The sequence below is a fragment of the Eubalaena glacialis genome, chromosome 17, assembly GCF_028564815.1.
Source record: "Eubalaena glacialis isolate mEubGla1 chromosome 17, mEubGla1.1.hap2.+ XY, whole genome shotgun sequence".
Taxonomy (NCBI): domain Eukaryota; kingdom Metazoa; phylum Chordata; class Mammalia; order Artiodactyla; family Balaenidae; genus Eubalaena; species Eubalaena glacialis.
In genome coordinates, this window is record NC_083732.1 from 86798600 (window position 1) to 86816275 (window position 17676).

Here is a 17676-nt window from a genome sequence, read left to right on the forward strand (position 1 = left end):
CACCTGAGGACCCCGCCCACCTCTTCCCCGGTTCCCCGAGGAGGGGGCTGCCGGCAGGGAGAGGCTGGGCCGACGGAGGCAGCTGGGCGCTCAGACGCCGCGCACGCGCCGGAGCCCGCCGGCCCGGTTCGGAAATGACGACCTCGCGCCGGGCCCCGAGCCCGCCCCCGCCAGGCCCCGCCCCTCACGTCCCGCCCCGCGGACGGCGCTCTCCGCGGACCGGCCGGCTGCAGCTCGCGCGGGCGCTGGGCTGGGCGGCGGGCGAAGTTGCGGCCGGGGCGCGGGGTCGGGGCCGGGTGGCCCGAGGCGCCCGGGCGGGGTACGCCCAGCCGGCCGCGGCCGCGGAGCAGCCATGGCGGAGGCCGCCCCGCAGTACCTGGCGCTGCCCTCGGGGTTGCTGGAGCTGTGCGCGCTGCTGGGGGCCCCCCGGGACAGCCTCCGTGGCCCCGAGCAGGTAAGGCCCGGCGGGGACACCGACGCGGGCGGGGCGGCCGGGGAACGGGGTCGGGCCCCGCGCACCCCGCCGGGTGCGCACGGAGCCCCCGGCGTCCGCGGGGTGGGGAAGCTGCGCCGAGGTCCGGCCGGGCCGGCCACCTCCAGCCTCCCGGGGCGAGAGCAGCAGCTGTCCTCGCAGCCGCGGTGGAGTCGCGAGTGGCAGCCGGCTGGGGACTCCCTCCCCTCCTCTCCCCTCCGGGAGGATCTCTCGGGTGGGACCCGCTGGAGTCGCACCGCGATGAAGTGTGCTGGAGAAGCTCGCGTCCGTCGGGCCGCTTCCTAAGCGCTTCGTCCCGCTCGGCTTCTCTGCCTCAGGACGCCCACCTGGGTCAGGTGAAGACGCGGCCGGGCCGCCTGGAGTTCCGCGGCCTCCAGCACCGAATCCTTGCCCGCTATTAAATGATTTCACTCATTCCACAGATTCACGGTCTCCTAGGTGCCGGTGCTGTTCTAGGCACAGCATAAGGATGTTTTCGGTAGATTTGAGGATCGCCTTTATACGTTCTCCATTTAGTCGGTATGCGATGAAACGAGCTGTTTTTCACTGTAAAACACTTGCAGCCCGCCTCCCCGTTCTCCGCTCTGCACCCTGGCAGCCAAAGTGGCAAGCTCGCGTCCCTTCCTCCGGGACCGCAGCTTGGGACATTCTCCTTCTTTTTTCTTCCCTGTGCTCTCACTTCTTCTTAGTTCCGGAACCCTGGCTTTCTTTGGAGTGGGTCTGTGGCCCTCTCTTTCCCTTGGCCTAGATGTCCGGGACTCTATCATTTTTCTCGGGTTAGTGGTGGTGCTCTGTGTGTTCAGAGAGTTCCCGACTCTACTGCCTCATTATCTGGACAGGTCCTTTTGTCTGGTTCCAGACGACAGCAAGGGAAGGCAGAGAAAGCCATTTTGAGTATTTAGGGCTGCAGGATTGAATGGGCATCACCAAGAGGAGCTAAATGTTGCAAAAATTAACCCGGATGAATGTGTCTGGTAATGTCTTGGTGGTCTCTACGCCTTGGCTTTAGTATAAGGCCAATTTCGATGATTTCTGCATTTCCCTCCCCCTCTCACTCCGCGAACCTCCATCATGTCTGGGTCCCCCTTTGGCCTCTGCCTCCTCTGACCCTGTGGATTGAGTTGAGTTGTCTCCCTGCCTCTCAGTGCCAAATGGCATTACCTCCTTTTTCTTCTGATAGGAAATGACCTGGTTTCAGTTTGGGTCTTCTCCACAGTTGGGCATCTTGTTTCTTGGGTGATCACAACATGTCTGTTCATTGCCGTGATGAGAAGAGGATGAATCAACGGAATATTTACAGTGGTACTTTCCTGAACTAAACAGACTACGACATTTCGCAAGTCGAGTGGGCAGTCGGCCACTCTGCATTTTAGCCATCATCCTCTTTATTCTGTACTCTGCTTCTGTTACGGGTTTGGCAGAGGGTGGAGGGAAAAATAGTTGAAGGAGCAGGAAAAGGAGTGTTGTGAAATGGAGTAACATCCTCATTGTAAGACCTACATTAATGTTACAATTAATCAAACATAGGATATCATTTATTCAGTTTTATTTTTATAGCAGTTCTATTTTGGATATCCAAGGCTTTTAAATAACTTTTAATTTTACTTTTAAAAGTCACCGTTTCTCTCTGATTCAGGGATTCCTATTTGGTGACACATGAAAACAGAAGCCCAGAGGTATGAGAAATATCCAGCTTGATGTTAGGATAGTGTAGTGTCCTAACTTTATGTTTTATTTATTCCTTAGATGGGGTGGTGTTTGTTTTATTGAGGTTAGTGACAAAGAATTCGAAAATACAGTTCAATCCCCAGTGAATTACTGTGGTCAGTTACGTTTCCTTCTACTCCTTGGTTGCTATGGAGACTAAACACATAGATGCGAAGGGATCCATCACAAATCCATCACAGGGTGGTGGAAGAGTGCTCAGAGCACCTTTCATAGTGTAGGTCACTGGCATAAATCTTGTGGGTGAAGGCACATTTTTATGTTTTTTAGTGGAGAGCATCCTGGCTTTCCATTTCTAGGGCAGCACTGTCCAACAGAAACTTTGCAGATGATGACGACCAGTGTTCTTCACCGCCACCATCCAGTATGGTAGCAGCTGGCCACATGTGGCTACTGGGTGTTTGAAGTGTGGCTAGTGCCACTGAGGAACTGGATTTTATATTTCATTTAATATTAATTTGAATAATCACATGTGGCTACTGGCAACTGTGTTGGACTCTTCTAGAGCATTTAAAAAAAATCTATTTCTGTTTTATTTCACAAATGACAGCCAATCCTATAGTGAAGATCAATGCCATTATGTCATCTAACAATGCCTCACATGAATTAGAGTGTTGTAGTTTTTTACTTTTTAGTAAGTCAGTGTCTGGGAGGGAAGAGCAGGAAACTACCCTGGGTGGAGTCTGTGGAAATGGACATCATCTTTGGGGGGGTGGGGGGGCGGTGGAGGGGCGGGGTGAGGGGCAGTTGCAACATGTATCAGAAAGTAACATATGAACTCTCTGGGGCCCAGGATTGCGCTTTCAGGAGTTTATTCTTTTTATTTTATTTTATTTTATTTCATTTTATTTTTATTGGAGTATAATTGCCTTACACTGTTGTGTTAGTTTCTGCTGTACAATGAAGTGAATCAGCTATATGCATACGTATATCCCCTCCCTCCCACCTCCCCCCCCCCCCCATCCCACCCATCTAGGTCATCACAGAACACAGAGCTGAGCTCTCTGTGCTTTATAGCAGGTTCCCACTAGCTAACTGTTTTACACATGGTAGTGTATATATGTCAATCTTAATCTCCCAATTCGTCCCACCCTCCCCTTCCCCCCGTGTCCACATGTCTGTTCTCTACATCTGCGTCTCTATTCCTGCCCTGGAAATAGGTTCATCCATCTGTACCATTTTTCTAGATTCCATATATATGCATTAATATACGATATTTGTTTTTTTCTGTTTCTGACTTACTTCACTCTGTATGACAGACTCTAGGTCCATCCACTTCTCTACAAGTGACCCAGTTTCGTTCCTTTTTATGGCTGAGTAATATTCCATTGTGTGTGTGTATATATACATATATATATATATGTATATATACCACATCTTTTTTATCCATTCATCTGTCATTGGACGTTTAGCTTGTTTCCATGTCCTGGCTATTGTAAATAGTGCTGCAATGAACATTGGGGTACATGTGTCCTTTTGAATTACGGTTTTCTCAGGGTATATGCCCCGTAGTGGGATTGCTGGGTCATATGGTAGTTCTATTTTTAGTTTTTTAAGGAACCTCCATACTGTTCTCCACAGTGGCTGTATCAATTTACATTCTCACCAACAATGCAAGAGGGTTCCCTTTTCTCCACACCCTCTCCAGCATTTCTTGTTTGTAGATTTTTTGATGATGGCCATTCTGACGGTGTGAGGTGATACCTCATTGTAGTTTTGATTTGCATTTCTCCAATAATTAGTGATGTTGAGCATCTTTTCATATGCTTCTTGGCCATTTGTATGTCTTCTTTGGTGAGATTTCTATTTAGGTCTTCTGCCCATTTTTTGATTGGGTTGTTTGTTTTTTTGATACTGAGCTCCATGAGCTGTTTGTATATTTTGGAGATTAATCTTTTGTCTGTTGCTTCATTTGCAAATATTTTCTCCCATTCTGAGGGTTGTCTTTTTGTCCTGTTTATGGTTTCCTTTGCTGTGCAAAAGCTTTTAAGTTTCATTAGGTCCCATTTGTTTATTTTTGTTTTTATTTTCATTAGGAGGTGGGTCAAGAAAGATCTTGCTGTGGTTTATGTCAAAGAGTGTTTTTCCTATGTTTTCCTCTAAGTTGTATAGTGTCTGGTCTTACATTTAGGTCTTTAATCCATTTCGAGTTTATTTTTGTGTATGGTGTTAGGGAGTGTTCTAATTTCATTCTTTTACATGTAACTGTCCAGCTTTTCCGGCACTACTTATTGAAGAGGCTGTCTTTTCTCCATTGTATGTTCTTGCCTCCTTTGTCATAGATTAAGTGACCATAGGTCTGTGGGTTTATCTCTGGGCTTTCTATCCTGTACCATTGATCTATTTATGTTTTTGTGCTAGTACCATACTGTCTTGATTACTGTAGCTTTGTAGTATTGTTTGAAGATGGGGAGCCTGATTCATCCAGCTCTGTTTTTCTTTCTTAAGATTGCTTTGGCTATTCGGGGTTTTTGTGTTTCCATACAAATTGTAACATTTTTTGTTCTAATTCTGTGAAGAATGCCATTGGTAATTTGATAGGTATTGCATTGAATCTGTAGATTGCTTTGGGTAGTATAGTCGTTTTCACAAGATTGATTCTTCCAGTCCAAGAACATGGTATATATTTCTCCATCTGTTTGTGTCATCTTTGATTTCTTTCATCAGTGTTTTATAGTTTTCTGAGTACAGGTCTTTTGCCTCCTTAGGTAGGTTTATTCCTAAAGTTGCCACCAGAAAACTACTAGAGCTAATCGATGAATTTGGTAAAATCACAGGATACAAAACTAATGCCCAGAAGTCTCTTGCATTCGTATACACTAACAATGAAAGACCAGAAAGAGAAATTAAGGAAACAATCCCATTTACCATCACAATGAAAAGAATAAAATACCTAGGAGTTTATTCTAATTACAGAGTCAGACGTGTGCAAGTATATTTGGGTGAGACCTCATTGCTGCCTGTTGTTTAGCGTGATGAAGACTTGGGAGCAACCCAGCTGTCCATCAGAAGGGGATTGGGCAGGGGTGGTGCTGAATTGTACACAGTGGGACATGCTAAAGTGTCAACAGGAGAGTCAGCACACTGTATGGTTAAATGGGGAAAAAAGCTTATGAAATCATTTAAATATAATTGTGTTTATGAAAAAGTTATATTTATGTATACATTTTAAAAATGGGAAGCATGTATCCCATGCTGTTTAGATTACCTTTGAGTCATGGGATTATGGGGAAGGCATTCTCTTTCTATCATTATTTCCTTTATTATTTCTATATTGTTGTTATAATTTTTTAAAATGAGACTGTATTGCTTATCCAATCAGAAAAGACAACAGGGATTTCCATTTCGGAGAAAAAAAAAAAAAAAGACAGATGTGTAACGAACTGCTAAATGCCAAGTTGGCTGGATTGTGGCCACATCACTTTCAGTGACTAAAGGTAGCTAGTGGGAATTACGGAGTTCACTGGCTTTACCGTAATGACCAATTTTCCATGCAGACTGAGCATACCTCCAAGAGATCACGAGTGCCAGGGTGGGAATGGAGGAACGGCATCCACTCAGAGCCATCCTCTGTGCTGCCTGTGGGGCTGCAGAGAGGAGGGCCGCACAATCCCTGCCTCACCCCGGCCCGCCATTCTGGAGGTGATGTAGGACCACCGTGCCGGGCAGCGATGCTCTAGGAGGTGATGGGGAGGTGGACTCTGGATGGTGAAGTTCTAGGAGATGATGATCCGGGCATGATGGCTGGAGGAGGTGTGTGTCCCTGGCTGCAGGGTGAGGAAACGCCCCCTCCAATGAGTGTTGGGGGGGGTCGCTGGTGAGGAGGTGGGGTGAGGAGGGGGCAGGGCACGTGTCAGGCAGAGTGAAGGGCAGGGAGAAGCACAGCATCGTGACAAAGGCGCATGTGTTGGGATGACTGAGGGCTTCAGTCGTGAGTGGCTTGGGCGCCCTGGCTTTGGAAGCAGGCTGGCCTGCTGCCAGGTGCACAACCAGTGCAGGTGGTCGGCCTGTCACCTGACACATGCACCGTGTGATACCTGCACGGGAATATGTGTGAGGATGGTAATGTGTAGAAACAAACACACTTTTTAGGTCTGGCTGAGGGACAGAGATGGGTCTGCAGGGCTGGTTTGCTGGGGTAACAGGCTGGCGCCGGGCAGCTGGAGCCACAACTGTTGGGGCAGGTGAGGGAAGAGTCATGTGTGCTCTTTAGATGGGGGACCCCCCCCCCTTTGGGAGAGTGGACGTCGGGCCAGGTGGGAGGAGGCGGGGCTGTTGTTCTTCTCTCGGCAGCAACCAGGAAGATTAGTTCATGGTGAATCTGTACCTACTCTGAGCCAAGGGTTTGCAAACGTGGTGCAGATGGGGCAGCAGCTGGGCTTTTTTCAGAGACCTTTCTGCGGCCCACTGTCGAGATGTGGGTTTCCTGATGGGGAGTGAGGGGCCATAGCGCCGGTCCCGCTCTAAATGCCCGAGTGGTGTCATCCTATCCACAGAGGAGCAGAGAGGTGGATGATCAAGTCTTTGGAATAAGTATGGGCTTAATTTTTGAAACTAAGTTTAAGGGACTCACCGCGTATATTGGGAGGCAGTTGGGTACAGCTGGGATGGCACAGAGACCCCACCCCTGGGGGCAGAACCCTGGGACCTGTCCCTGTGTGCATACCTGGAACCACAGGATTGTAGAGACTGCCCTGCAGGCTGTTGCATGAGGCGGGACTGGGGCCAAGGATTGGCCCTGGGGGTCTGTCTGCAGGGGGCTGCCAAGGAGCGGGCTGCAGAGGTGAAATTGCAGAAAGGAGGCGGCCTTGGGAAGTTTCAGGAAAAGGGGTCGATCAGTGAGGGAACTCGTTTGCTCCTCTGACTGTAATTTATACCAAGAGCTGTCCCGCAGTGAGGTGAGGTGAGGTGAGGTATCGCCCAGTCTCTGTGGATATAACGTCTCACGTGCGGAGGAAATAGACGAGCATGTTTCCATAGAGAATTAGGTCCGAACTGCTGGATTTTGATAGGAAGGTTTTAGAAGAGGTTTCATACAAGTAAAGAAAAGGATTTCTTTCGTGCATGATGCACAAAAGGTTTTTAAATTATACAGCAGTAGGGATTTCCCATGTTTGGTGTTGGTTCCTACTGGCATTAACTTTTTTTCCCAAATGTAAAGAAACTGTTATCTGAATTCACATTACATCGCATAAAAATAGCGTATTGAGTTTAGAGTGTATTTACTGACTGAAAATGCTGTCATTGTAGATATGCTTTTAAGTGTAATAGTCCCCTGTTGGTACCACTGATTCTTACCAAAATGTTGATGCTGGCTATTACTTTTCTGCCAGTCAAGGCCACATTTCTCTGGTGACAGTGGTGTTCTTCCTGATGCCATTTCTGGGGTCCTCAAAGACCCTATGTTACCCACTCCCCACCATGACGGCCACCTCTTACCTTCTGTATCTTTTACACCCAGAGAATCCTGCTTTACTCTTTTCTGTCTTTAGCTGGATTGGCAGCCCTTCCTTCTCGTGGACAGAGTGCAGTTCATAATATCAGTACCTTCCTTGGAAGATCTGAAGTCAAGCTGGCACCAGTGTTTGTTTAGTCCTAACTCACTAGAAAGAAAAAGAGAGAGAAGATGACCTATGTTATTTGGGGAAGAAGGAAAAGATAAAAGGTTAAACAAATCTGGACCAAGTTGAAGTTTAAAAGAACTGAGGCTAAGAAGCCCCTTTTACGGATCCTGGGACGGTCTGGCGGGAGGAGGTGGCTCTCCTCTGTGTCCATCAGGGCCTTCCTCACTCCTCCTTGTGTCCTCCCAGGCCGGAGGTGACAGAACTAATGTGCACGGTGGCCCAGTTGGCGAGGCGGGCACGTGTTGGCAAACATGCCCATGTGGGTTTGACAAGATGCAGAGCCCTTCTTGGGGCTCACCGTCCCCACCAGCCTCCGGGGGGACGGGGCGGGGGGCCTCCTGGGGGCCCACGGGGGCTGAGCACTTGACCTGTGAGTCCCTGCACTCGCCTCTCGAAAGGGAAGCTCAGAGGGACCAAGTAATTTGCTGCCGTGGTTCCCACAGCGCTGGGATCTGAACCCAGGTCTCCATCGCGGTGCCGGCCCTGAACCAAGCCTTGGAGCCAAGGGGCCAGTCATGGCGTCCCCGTTAGCAGCTGAAGGACCAGGCTCTGAGGGGGTCTGTCACTCGCTGAGTGTAGGGCCTGAGATTTCCTAAAAGCAATTCCTTACCATCTCGAGCTGCTGGTGGGAAAAGCCAGGCACGTGATGCAGAACTCACCGGGGGTTTGGGGGGTGGAGAGGCCAGAAGACAGCAGATGCTACACGACGGGAGGGTCGGACAGAGCAGGGCTGGCACCGCTGCGGTGACTCTTATTTCCACCTGCTTTAGGTCGCCCAGAAAAAGGGAGTCAAGAGCCTGTCTTCTCTGGATCCGGAGGTCCTTTCGGTCTTCGTGCCTCCGTTTGTCACTAAGGAGGACAGTCAGCCGGCCGGCGTGAGCTGTGTGACGCTGGGGAAGACCAAGAGGCGCTCCTTCCGGAAGAAGAGAGAGAGGCCCAAGGCGGAGCCCTCGAAGGGCCACCCCGGCGGCCCCAGGGGCCAGGACCCCGAGGACGTGGGCATCCCCAACGGCGTGGACCTGCTCGCCCTGCCGCAGCTCTGCTTCCCAGGTGCGCATGGGCCGGCCTTTTCCCAGACTGGCCAGTTCCTGCTGACGAGTGGGCTTATGTTCTGGCTTCATTTCTCTCATTGAGAGATGTTCAAGTGCCTGGTGTAGAAAACTCAGGCTGAGGGCTTGACAGAAGGACCTGTCCGGAGGCTCCACAGAGAAATTGATGCAATTTCCTGCTCTCCTGGATAGGCTGGGACACCCCCTTCCCCACTGGGCTCAGGAAATAGCTACCACCCCAGGTGCGCCCTGAAGGGTCTGTCTGGGGGCCTGTTCCCATGATCCTTCACAAAGTCTTCAGAGCACAGAGTGCCAGCAAAGAAATTGCTGCTGAGGGGGAGGGATCGAGGCAGGTGGTGCACGGCCTGAAAAATTAGCACATCTGGCCGTCAGAGTGCCACAGCGGACAGAGAGGGACGTGTCCTGTCGCTTATGGATAGCCCAGGCCTCACGGTGGATGCCACGTGGCCAGAATGAGGTTCCTTCTTTCTTTTTTCTGCCTACAGGGGGCGTGTGTGTGGCCTCTGAGCCCAAGGAGGACTGCGTCCACTTTCTGGTGCTGACTGATGTCTGCGGCAATAGAACCTACGGCGTGGTTGCCCAGTACTACCGACCCCTGCACGTACGTGATTCCCCCAACTTCCCTCTGAAACTGGGTCTAGGCTGTGGGGTTTTTCCTTTTGCAGTGAAATACACATAATATGACAGTCACCATTTTAGCCGTTAAAAAATGTACGATTCAGTGGCATTAAGTACATTCACAATGTCGTACCACCGTCACCACTGTCTAGTTCCAAAACATGTTCGTCACCCCAAAAGGCAGAGTTGTCTCATCAGCGATGCCTCCCCAGTCCCTGCTGCCCCTGGGCCCCTGGCCACCCTTCATCTGCCTTCTGCTTCTGTGGCTTTGCCTATTCTGAACATTTCATATAAGTGGAATCATACTATACGTGTCCTTTTGTATCTGGTTTCTCTCACTTAGTGTGATGTTTTCAGAGTTCATCCATGTTGGAGCACATGTCAGCGCTTCCCTCCTTTTAGTAGCTGAGTGATATTCCACAGTGTGTATAAACCACGGTCTGCTTCTCTGTTCCTCAGCTGGTGGACCTTTGGGTTGTTTTCACCTTTCACGTGTGACAGGTGCCTGGGCTGAGGTTTTGAGAGGATGACTCAGTCATCACGCGTTTGGAGAGTGTTTTCTGGGCAGGGCCCTGTGTGTGAACCAGCTGGCCTTGGGGAGTTTGTAGGGGACATGATGGACCAGAAGGTACAGGGTGACTGGCTGCCTACTTCCAGCCCCAGAGGACCCGGGCACCCAACATATTTTTTTAAAGTAGTTTTAAAATTTTTATTGACATATAGTTGATTTACAGTGTTGTGTAGGTTTCAGTGTACAGCAAAGTGATTCAGTTATACATATATATACATATATATTCCTTTTTCAGATTCTTTTATAGGTTTTTACGAGGTGTTGAATGTCTGTGCTATACAGTAGGTCCTTGTTGGTTATCAGTTTTATATATAGTAGTGTGTATGTTTTAATCCCAAACTCCTAATTTATCCCTTCCCCGCTTTCCTATTTGGTAACCATAAGTTTGTTTTCTATGTCTGTGATGCTGTTTCTGTTTTGTAAAGAAGTTCATTTGTCTCATCTTTTTAGATTCCACATATAAGGGATATCATATGGTATTTGTCTTTGTGTGTCTGACTTACTTCGCTTAGTATGATCATCTCTAGGTCCATCCATGTTGCTGCAAATGGCATTATTTTATTCTTTTTATGGCTGAGTAATACTCCATTGTATATATGTACCACCACATCTTCTTTATCCATTCACCTGTCAGTGGACGCTTAGGTTGCTTCCATGTCCTGACTACTGTAAATAGTGCGGCTAAGAACATTGGGGTGCGTGTATCTTTTCGAATCATGTTTTTTCCCGCATATATGGTGGGCCCCCCATATTGTGCCCCTTGTAAGCTGTGCAGAGAGCTGTGCCTTCTGGAACCCCACTGCTGTGTTCTTTTCTGCCTGAGATCCCCCCATCACGGGCCGAGGCCCCTCCTGCTCTCTCCTCTGGCCCGTGATGCCCACCTGGCTCCCAGGCCCTCTTGAATATTGCCTTTTCACTTTTTAAGCAGAGCCCCTTCTTGTGTCTCATTGTGTTCTAACCGTGGTTCCTTCTCACTGAAGGCGGCGAGCTTCTCCAGGGCGGGGACCAGTCTTCCCGTCTCTGTAACCCCAGCACCTCACTCAGACAGGGCGAGCTCCCCGCGGGGCCCCGTCGGTGTTGGTGGAGAGGCCGGTGCTCGCTCGCACGTGGCAGTGAAACGGGCGGGAGTGGCCAGGCGTGCTGAGGACAGCTGTCCCGCCCCTGTCCAGTGTCCTTTCTGTCTGGAGAGGCGGGCACCATTGACAGTGGAGACTGGGATTTGCCGGGGTCGGCAGGTGACGCGCTGTTGCTTTCTCTCCAGGACGAGTACTGCTTCTACAACGGCAAGATGCGCTGGGAGGCGTCAGGGCTGGGCCGGAGCGCGGCCGGCTGCTTCGTGCCCTTTGCCGTGTGTGTGGTTTCCAGGTTTCCCTATTACAACGCCCTCAAGGACTGCCTCTCCTGGTGAGCTGCACACACTCCCTGAAAATCTTGCCTATGCCCCTTCCAGATGCCCCCTGCCCTGGGCAGCCAGGCTTCTGCGGTCTCACACCCAGATCCTTCCCCTGTTGGTGTAAACTCCCAGAACTCTTGACACAGAGATTTCAGCCTTGATTAGCAATGCAGAGGATGACCATTGGATTCTCGGATTTATTTTGTGATTTGATTTTTCTTTCAATTTCAGTTTATTGACTCATCTGAAGATCTGTAAAGATTTCGAAGTTGACAATCATATAAAAGATTTTGCTGCAAAACTATCTTTAATACCTAGCCCGCCTCCTGGACCACTCCATTTGGTAATTAAATCTGGAATTGTCTTGTTTTTTCTTTGCAAATTATAAAAGTAATATGATGAAGATGGTTTATTCGTTTGTTTTTAATTGATGTATGGTTGATTTACACTGTTGTGTTAATTACTGCTGTACAGCAAAGTGATTCAGTTATACATATATATACATTTTTAAAAATATTTTTTTCCATTATGGTTTATCATAGGATATCGAATATAGTTCTCTGTGCTATACAGTAGGACCTCGTTGTTTATCCATTCTATATATAACAGTTTGTATCTGCTAACCCCAAACTCCCAACCCATCCCTCCCCCAACCCCTTCCCCCTTGGCAACCACCAGTCTGTCCTCTGTGTCCGTGATTCTGTTTCAGTTTCATAGATAGGTTCATTTGTGCCATAGTTTAGATTCCACATGTAAGCGATATCATATGGTATTTGTCTTTCTCTTTCTGACTTACTTCACTTAGTATGATAATCTCTAGGTCCATCCATGTTGCTGCAAATGGCATTATTTTGTTCTTTTTTATGGCTGAGTAGTATTCCATTGTATATATGTACCACATCGATGAAGATGGTTTAAATGTTTTAAATGATTTTCTTAAGTTCTAGCTTTGTTTAAATTATGCTTCTCAAGTTCCTTACAGAAGCATTTTATACACTGTTTCCAAAGGTCAGAAAACTAGAAATAAATTAGAAAATTTATTTTCTAAAAATTTAAAAATAAAATTTCAGTCTAAAGTCAAATATTTAGGCCTGAGTTTTGCTGAGTGGCTCATGATAAATAGATGTTGAGCTAGTAATAGGCCCCTTTAGTGGTTAACATGTTAATTCATTACTTGCTATTCAGAAAACACATAAAATTTACTTAAATTACAAATTTCCCTTTTTTTTGTCTGGAATATCGGGTATTCTATTTAACTTGTTAATGTTTTCTCCTGTCCAGTGTGGTTAGTAAAAAGTAACTGGTTTGGTTTTTTTGGTTTGTTTTTTTTGTTGTGGTTGTTATTCACAGCGCCATTCTGTTATTTACTTGACAGAGAAGCGTTTCCTAAACTGAGTTCTGTGAAAAACTGTTCTCAAATGTTATTGGCTGTTTTTGATGGGAGGTTTCAGGGTTAAGGAAAGTTTGAGAAAGACCTCATTCCCCTTTCGTCGAGTAACATGTCAGACAGCTAAGCTGTGTGATGAAACCTGTTTGACACAGCGATTTCCAAACTCATTTAACTGTGGGATGCTTCCTTTTTAAAAAACAGACATCTATTAAATAAACATCTTGAAATGTACAGTAAATGTCAAGTCAGTTTCACTGTATTCATCCCCTCTGGGAAGATTATACATATAAATCTTGTTTTCCTATATTTTGATTATTATGGACAGTTGAAAAAATAATTTATTAGGATATTTGTGATTATGAACTTAAAGTGTATATATTTACTATTACCCTAAACCCAGCAGTCTGCTCGGTGGGGGGGGACACCCTGCCAATTGCATTCCCGGCCCGAGGCAGGGCAGGATGTCTGTCTACCTTGGTCCCACTCCCAGAAACCTTTGTGGGGAACATTTGTTGGATTTCCGTGCCAGGCACTCATCTTTATTTTGTGGATAACTGGTATTTTTGTGCAGTGAAATCATCAAAGTTTACATTCTTACTCTAGAAACTCAACACGTGCTCATTGAGGACCTGCTGTAGCAGTGAACCAAATTCCCTGAGTTAGGAACAGGTTTACGGTTTACTGTGATTCCTTGTATTCTACCTTTGAACAGAAGCAATGTATAAACAGTACTTACACGAGTTTTCTGTAATCCACAAGTTTTGGAATCTTGGATTAATTAACATTTGGTTCCTCCATTTCTACCACCCCCAGTGGGAAAGTTTACTGGGGATGTTCTCGATGCCTTTTTGTCCCACGTCCACCCTATCAGTCTGTCTCCAGTAGCTGTTTCCAGTTTACACACTTCCACTGCCACCCCTGTTCTGGGCCACCAGCTTCTCCTACCTACACGACTTAGGGAACCACTGGTCTGTCCATTTCCATTCTTGACCTTATATTCAGTTCATGCTTTTGCACTGTGGCTGGAGAGATCATTAACATCTATAAACTGGACTTTCCTTTTGTGCTTAAAACCCCTCACTTGTTTCTCACTCGTCGCCTTCACCCAGACCTGCATCCCTGGCCCCTGCGTCACCATTCAGCCCTGTCCAGCTCCACTCACCCCCTTGTTCACTGTTCTCCAGCTACACTGGACTTCTGTGGGTCCCTTGCAGATGCTGCCACAGGGCCCTTGCATGTGCTGTTCCCGGAAGTACCCCTCTCTCCATTTTCCCCCTCCAGCTCCTGCTCCTTTCTCAGGCCTGGCTCAGACATCAGTTCTCCAGAGCAGCATCTCCCACACCATCTCTCTCACAGCAGCCCGCTCTCCTGCAGAGTTCAGCATGCCTGCAGTTAGGGCTTGTGTGTGCGTGTTTTTTGTTTAATGTCCATTTTCTCCATCAGACTCTGAGCTGCCTGAGGACAGAGGCCATGTTCAGAACTGCATTTCCAGGACTTACGACCGTGTCCAGCGCTTAGCTGCTGTCCCATGGAGCGCTGTTCAGTGAATGAATGAGAGAATGTTTCAGCGTCGGCCAGCAGTGCTCATTCAGTCAGGGTCTGCATGTTGGTGCTCATGGTTTGTCCCAGTGGGCTGAGTTTGGATCAGCCTTGTCATTGGGATCCTCCACTAACAAGTCTAATTAGCTCTTGGGTCCAAGTTGGTATAAGGGTCATCATTTGTTTTAGGGAGTGTTGTAGAATAGTGGCTGTTTATTGTTGTGAAGAAATCCAAGAGGTCAGTTTAGGCCAATTTCATCTGACGCAGGAGCTGATTCAGCAGTGTTTTCCAGAACCCACCGCAAACCAACGTCAGGTTAGAGGTTGTCGTAGGTAGTAGTCGTGAGCTGTGCACCTTGTGTCTTGAATAGTGTGCATGGGCCCCGAGCTGCCGTTTCCTGTTAATTCTGGGTGGGGTCAGCTCTCACCTGTACTGACGGGAGGAGGTGGGAGGCCCCACAGTGTGGGGAGTGAGGAGGCGAGGACCCAGCCCTTTCTCTGACCACCTGGACCACTGGCCTGAGGGGAGCAAAGGCTCTAGGGGCACCCCGCGTCCCCGGGCCTGCTTTGCTTCTATCTCTGCCCTCTAGAAGTTCAGATGTTACTTGCTTTTCAAATGATGGGCATAATTGGGTGTGTCCAGTGAAACACGTTTTTCTTCTTACTATTCCCATGTCACTTTCTACGTTGCTTTGTGTGCGGAGCCTATTGTTTTTCTGGGGCTCCAATCAAGTTGAAATTTAGAAAGTATTTACCTAAAATCTCTCTCCCTCCTCAGTTTCTTCATCTGTAAAGTGGGTAGAATAACAGAACCCACCTCAGAGAGCGTGAGTATTGAGTGCTGTGAAGTTGCTAGCACAGCACCTGAAACGTCGCAGTAGCAATGTTGCTGGTAGAGTGACTCACGTATGTGGTTGGTTCTTATCTTTTTTTCTTGGCTGCGTTGGGTCTTCCTTGCTACGCGCGGACTTTCTCTAGTTGCGGCGAGCAGGGGCTACTCTTCATTGTGGTGCGGTGGCCTCTCCTGTTGCGGAGCACGGGCTCTAGGTGCGTGGGCTTCAGTAGTTGCAACACGCGGGCTCAGTAGTTGTGGCACGTGGGCTCTAGAACACAGGCTCAGTAGTTGTGGCGCATGGGCTTAGTTGCTCCGTGCCATGTGGGATCTTCCTGGACCAGGGCTCGAACCCATGTCCCCTACGTTGGCAGGCGGATTCTTAACCACTGCACCACCAGGGAAGTCCTGGTTCTTATCTTTAATGGGGTGTCTGGCTGACATATCTCCTTTTTTTTGATTTGGTCATTTTTTATTTTTATTTTTTAAAAATTTTTATTAGAGTATAGTTGATTCACAATGTTGTATTAGTTTCAGGTGTACAGCAAAGTGAATCAGTTATACATATACATATACCCATTCTTTAGATCCTTTTCCCGCATAGGTCATTACAGAGTATTGAGTAGAGTTCCCTGTGCTGTGTGGTACGTCCTTATTAGCCATCTGTTTTATATATAGTAGTGTGTATATGTCCATCCCAATCTCCCAGTTTATCCCTCCCCCACCCCAGCTTTCCCCTGGTAACCATAAGTTTGTTTCTTAAATCTGTGACTCTGTTTCTGTTTTTACAAAGTTCATTTGCACTTTTTTTAGATTCCACATATAAGCGATATCATATGATATTTGTCTTTCTCTGTCTGACCTACTTCACTCAGCACGACAATCTCTAGGTCCACCCATGTTGCTGCAAATGGCATTATTTCGTTCTTTTTTATGGCTGAGTAATATTCCACTGTGTATATGTACTACATCTTCTTTATCCATTCACACATTTCCTTTTTGAAATACTGAGGAGAGTTTTTCATTATAAACTTTATAATTGTTAATAATTCACCACAACTTGGAATACTCAACTCTGCTTTACTTTGTTTTGTTTTGCTTTAAAACAAACGCATCGGTCACATAAGTGAATCCACCTTATTTTTAATGTCTTACTTCTGTAGCCAAACTGGGAACAAGAAAGTGAAGAGGCCCCAAGTATTGGTCGGAGGCACTTGCAAATGTCCCAACTGTCAGAAATGACAGTCTCTTTTCTTGTTTTTTGTTTTGTGTTGTTTTTTAACGTGAAAATAGAATAGTGACTAAGGTGACTGGAAGAAAGGGTGAATAGTGAGCATTTTGTCCTGTGGCCCTTTTTCTTGACCCAATACTCTGCTGCCCTCCCTTTCTCCTCCTTTCATGCCTTTCCTAGAGGAAGCCTCTCTGTCATCAGATTCGATCGCTTCTTTCTGTTCTGTTTCCCTGAAGCTCTGCTTGTGCTCAGACCCCTCCATCTGCTGGTGGAAGAGCCCTTGCAGAGTGCCTCCTGTGTGTCTGAGGCCAGGGGAGGCTTAACCCTGCTGTTCCCAGCTCCACCTTCTTGGAGGGACCGCACCTCCCTCCTTCACGTCTGCCTCGACCTTTAACACATAATAGGCATCCTGTGAACGTGGGATTTGTATTTGAAGTGTCATTTTTAAATACCCTCATTTAGAAAAATAAAGTGTCGTTAAAATTTTTTTGTGAATTCCATGTCTTTAAGGAGCTTTGACTGTTAAATTGAAAATATAAGCGAATACGTAATAAGTAGTAACCGAGAATAATGCATACTGGTTAAGATTAGTTTGAACATGCTTGATTTAGAGTTTGTGCTCCTTGGGATGGATATCTGGAGGCCGTTTATTTTTGTTTTGTCAATGAACTGTTTCCTAATTAATTAAAGAGTTTAAGGGAGTTTGGCTGAAAAAGACATTAAGCCCTGAATTCATTATGAAACGTTCCTGGCAGTTCTGTTTATCATCTCTAGACTGTTTTGTTTCTCTGTGACATTGAAGGTGACAGCATGAGTCTTCAGAAGTGTTTTCTAACTCAGACGCTTTCTGAGCCAAAATGGTGAATTTCAGTGCCTTCAGCCTCCTCTGGGAGCAGCTCCCTGAGCTAACGATGGAAATTGGTCATTGCAGATACTGAACATGAAACCACTACAGATCGTATTTCCCTCGAGAGCAGACCCCGAAAGCCCCCTCATCGACCTGGACCTTCACCTGCCCTTACTGCGCTTCAGACCTGAGAAGGTGCTACAGGTATGCGTCCTTCCACACCTGTGAACATCTCATGCTAACTGGCTTAATGGGGCATCACAACTACTCAGAACACTTATCTTTTCGCTTAAAGCCGACAGTCACCACAGAGCACGCTGTTTGCAGGCAGCACTTTTCTGGG

General features: G+C 47.4%; 1 protein-coding gene across 4 annotated transcripts in view; it reads left to right on the forward strand.

Moving 5' to 3' along the window:
* The first annotated feature begins 282 nt into the window (after positions 1–282).
* Positions 283–17676, forward strand: part of DENND3 (DENN domain containing 3) — a 55888-nt gene continuing 38494 nt past the window's right edge. For all 4 annotated transcript variants that reach the window (XM_061171378.1, XM_061171380.1, XM_061171381.1 and 1 more), the window contains exons 1-6: positions 283–454; positions 8613–8892; positions 9398–9513; positions 11363–11505; positions 11726–11837; positions 17418–17537. In XM_061171378.1, the coding sequence (XP_061027361.1) occupies positions 353–454; positions 8613–8892; positions 9398–9513; positions 11363–11505; positions 11726–11837; positions 17418–17537 (873 nt within the window). In that variant the 5' untranslated portion in view covers positions 283–352. The remainder of the gene's footprint in view (positions 455–8612; positions 8893–9397; positions 9514–11362; positions 11506–11725; positions 11838–17417; positions 17538–17676) is intronic.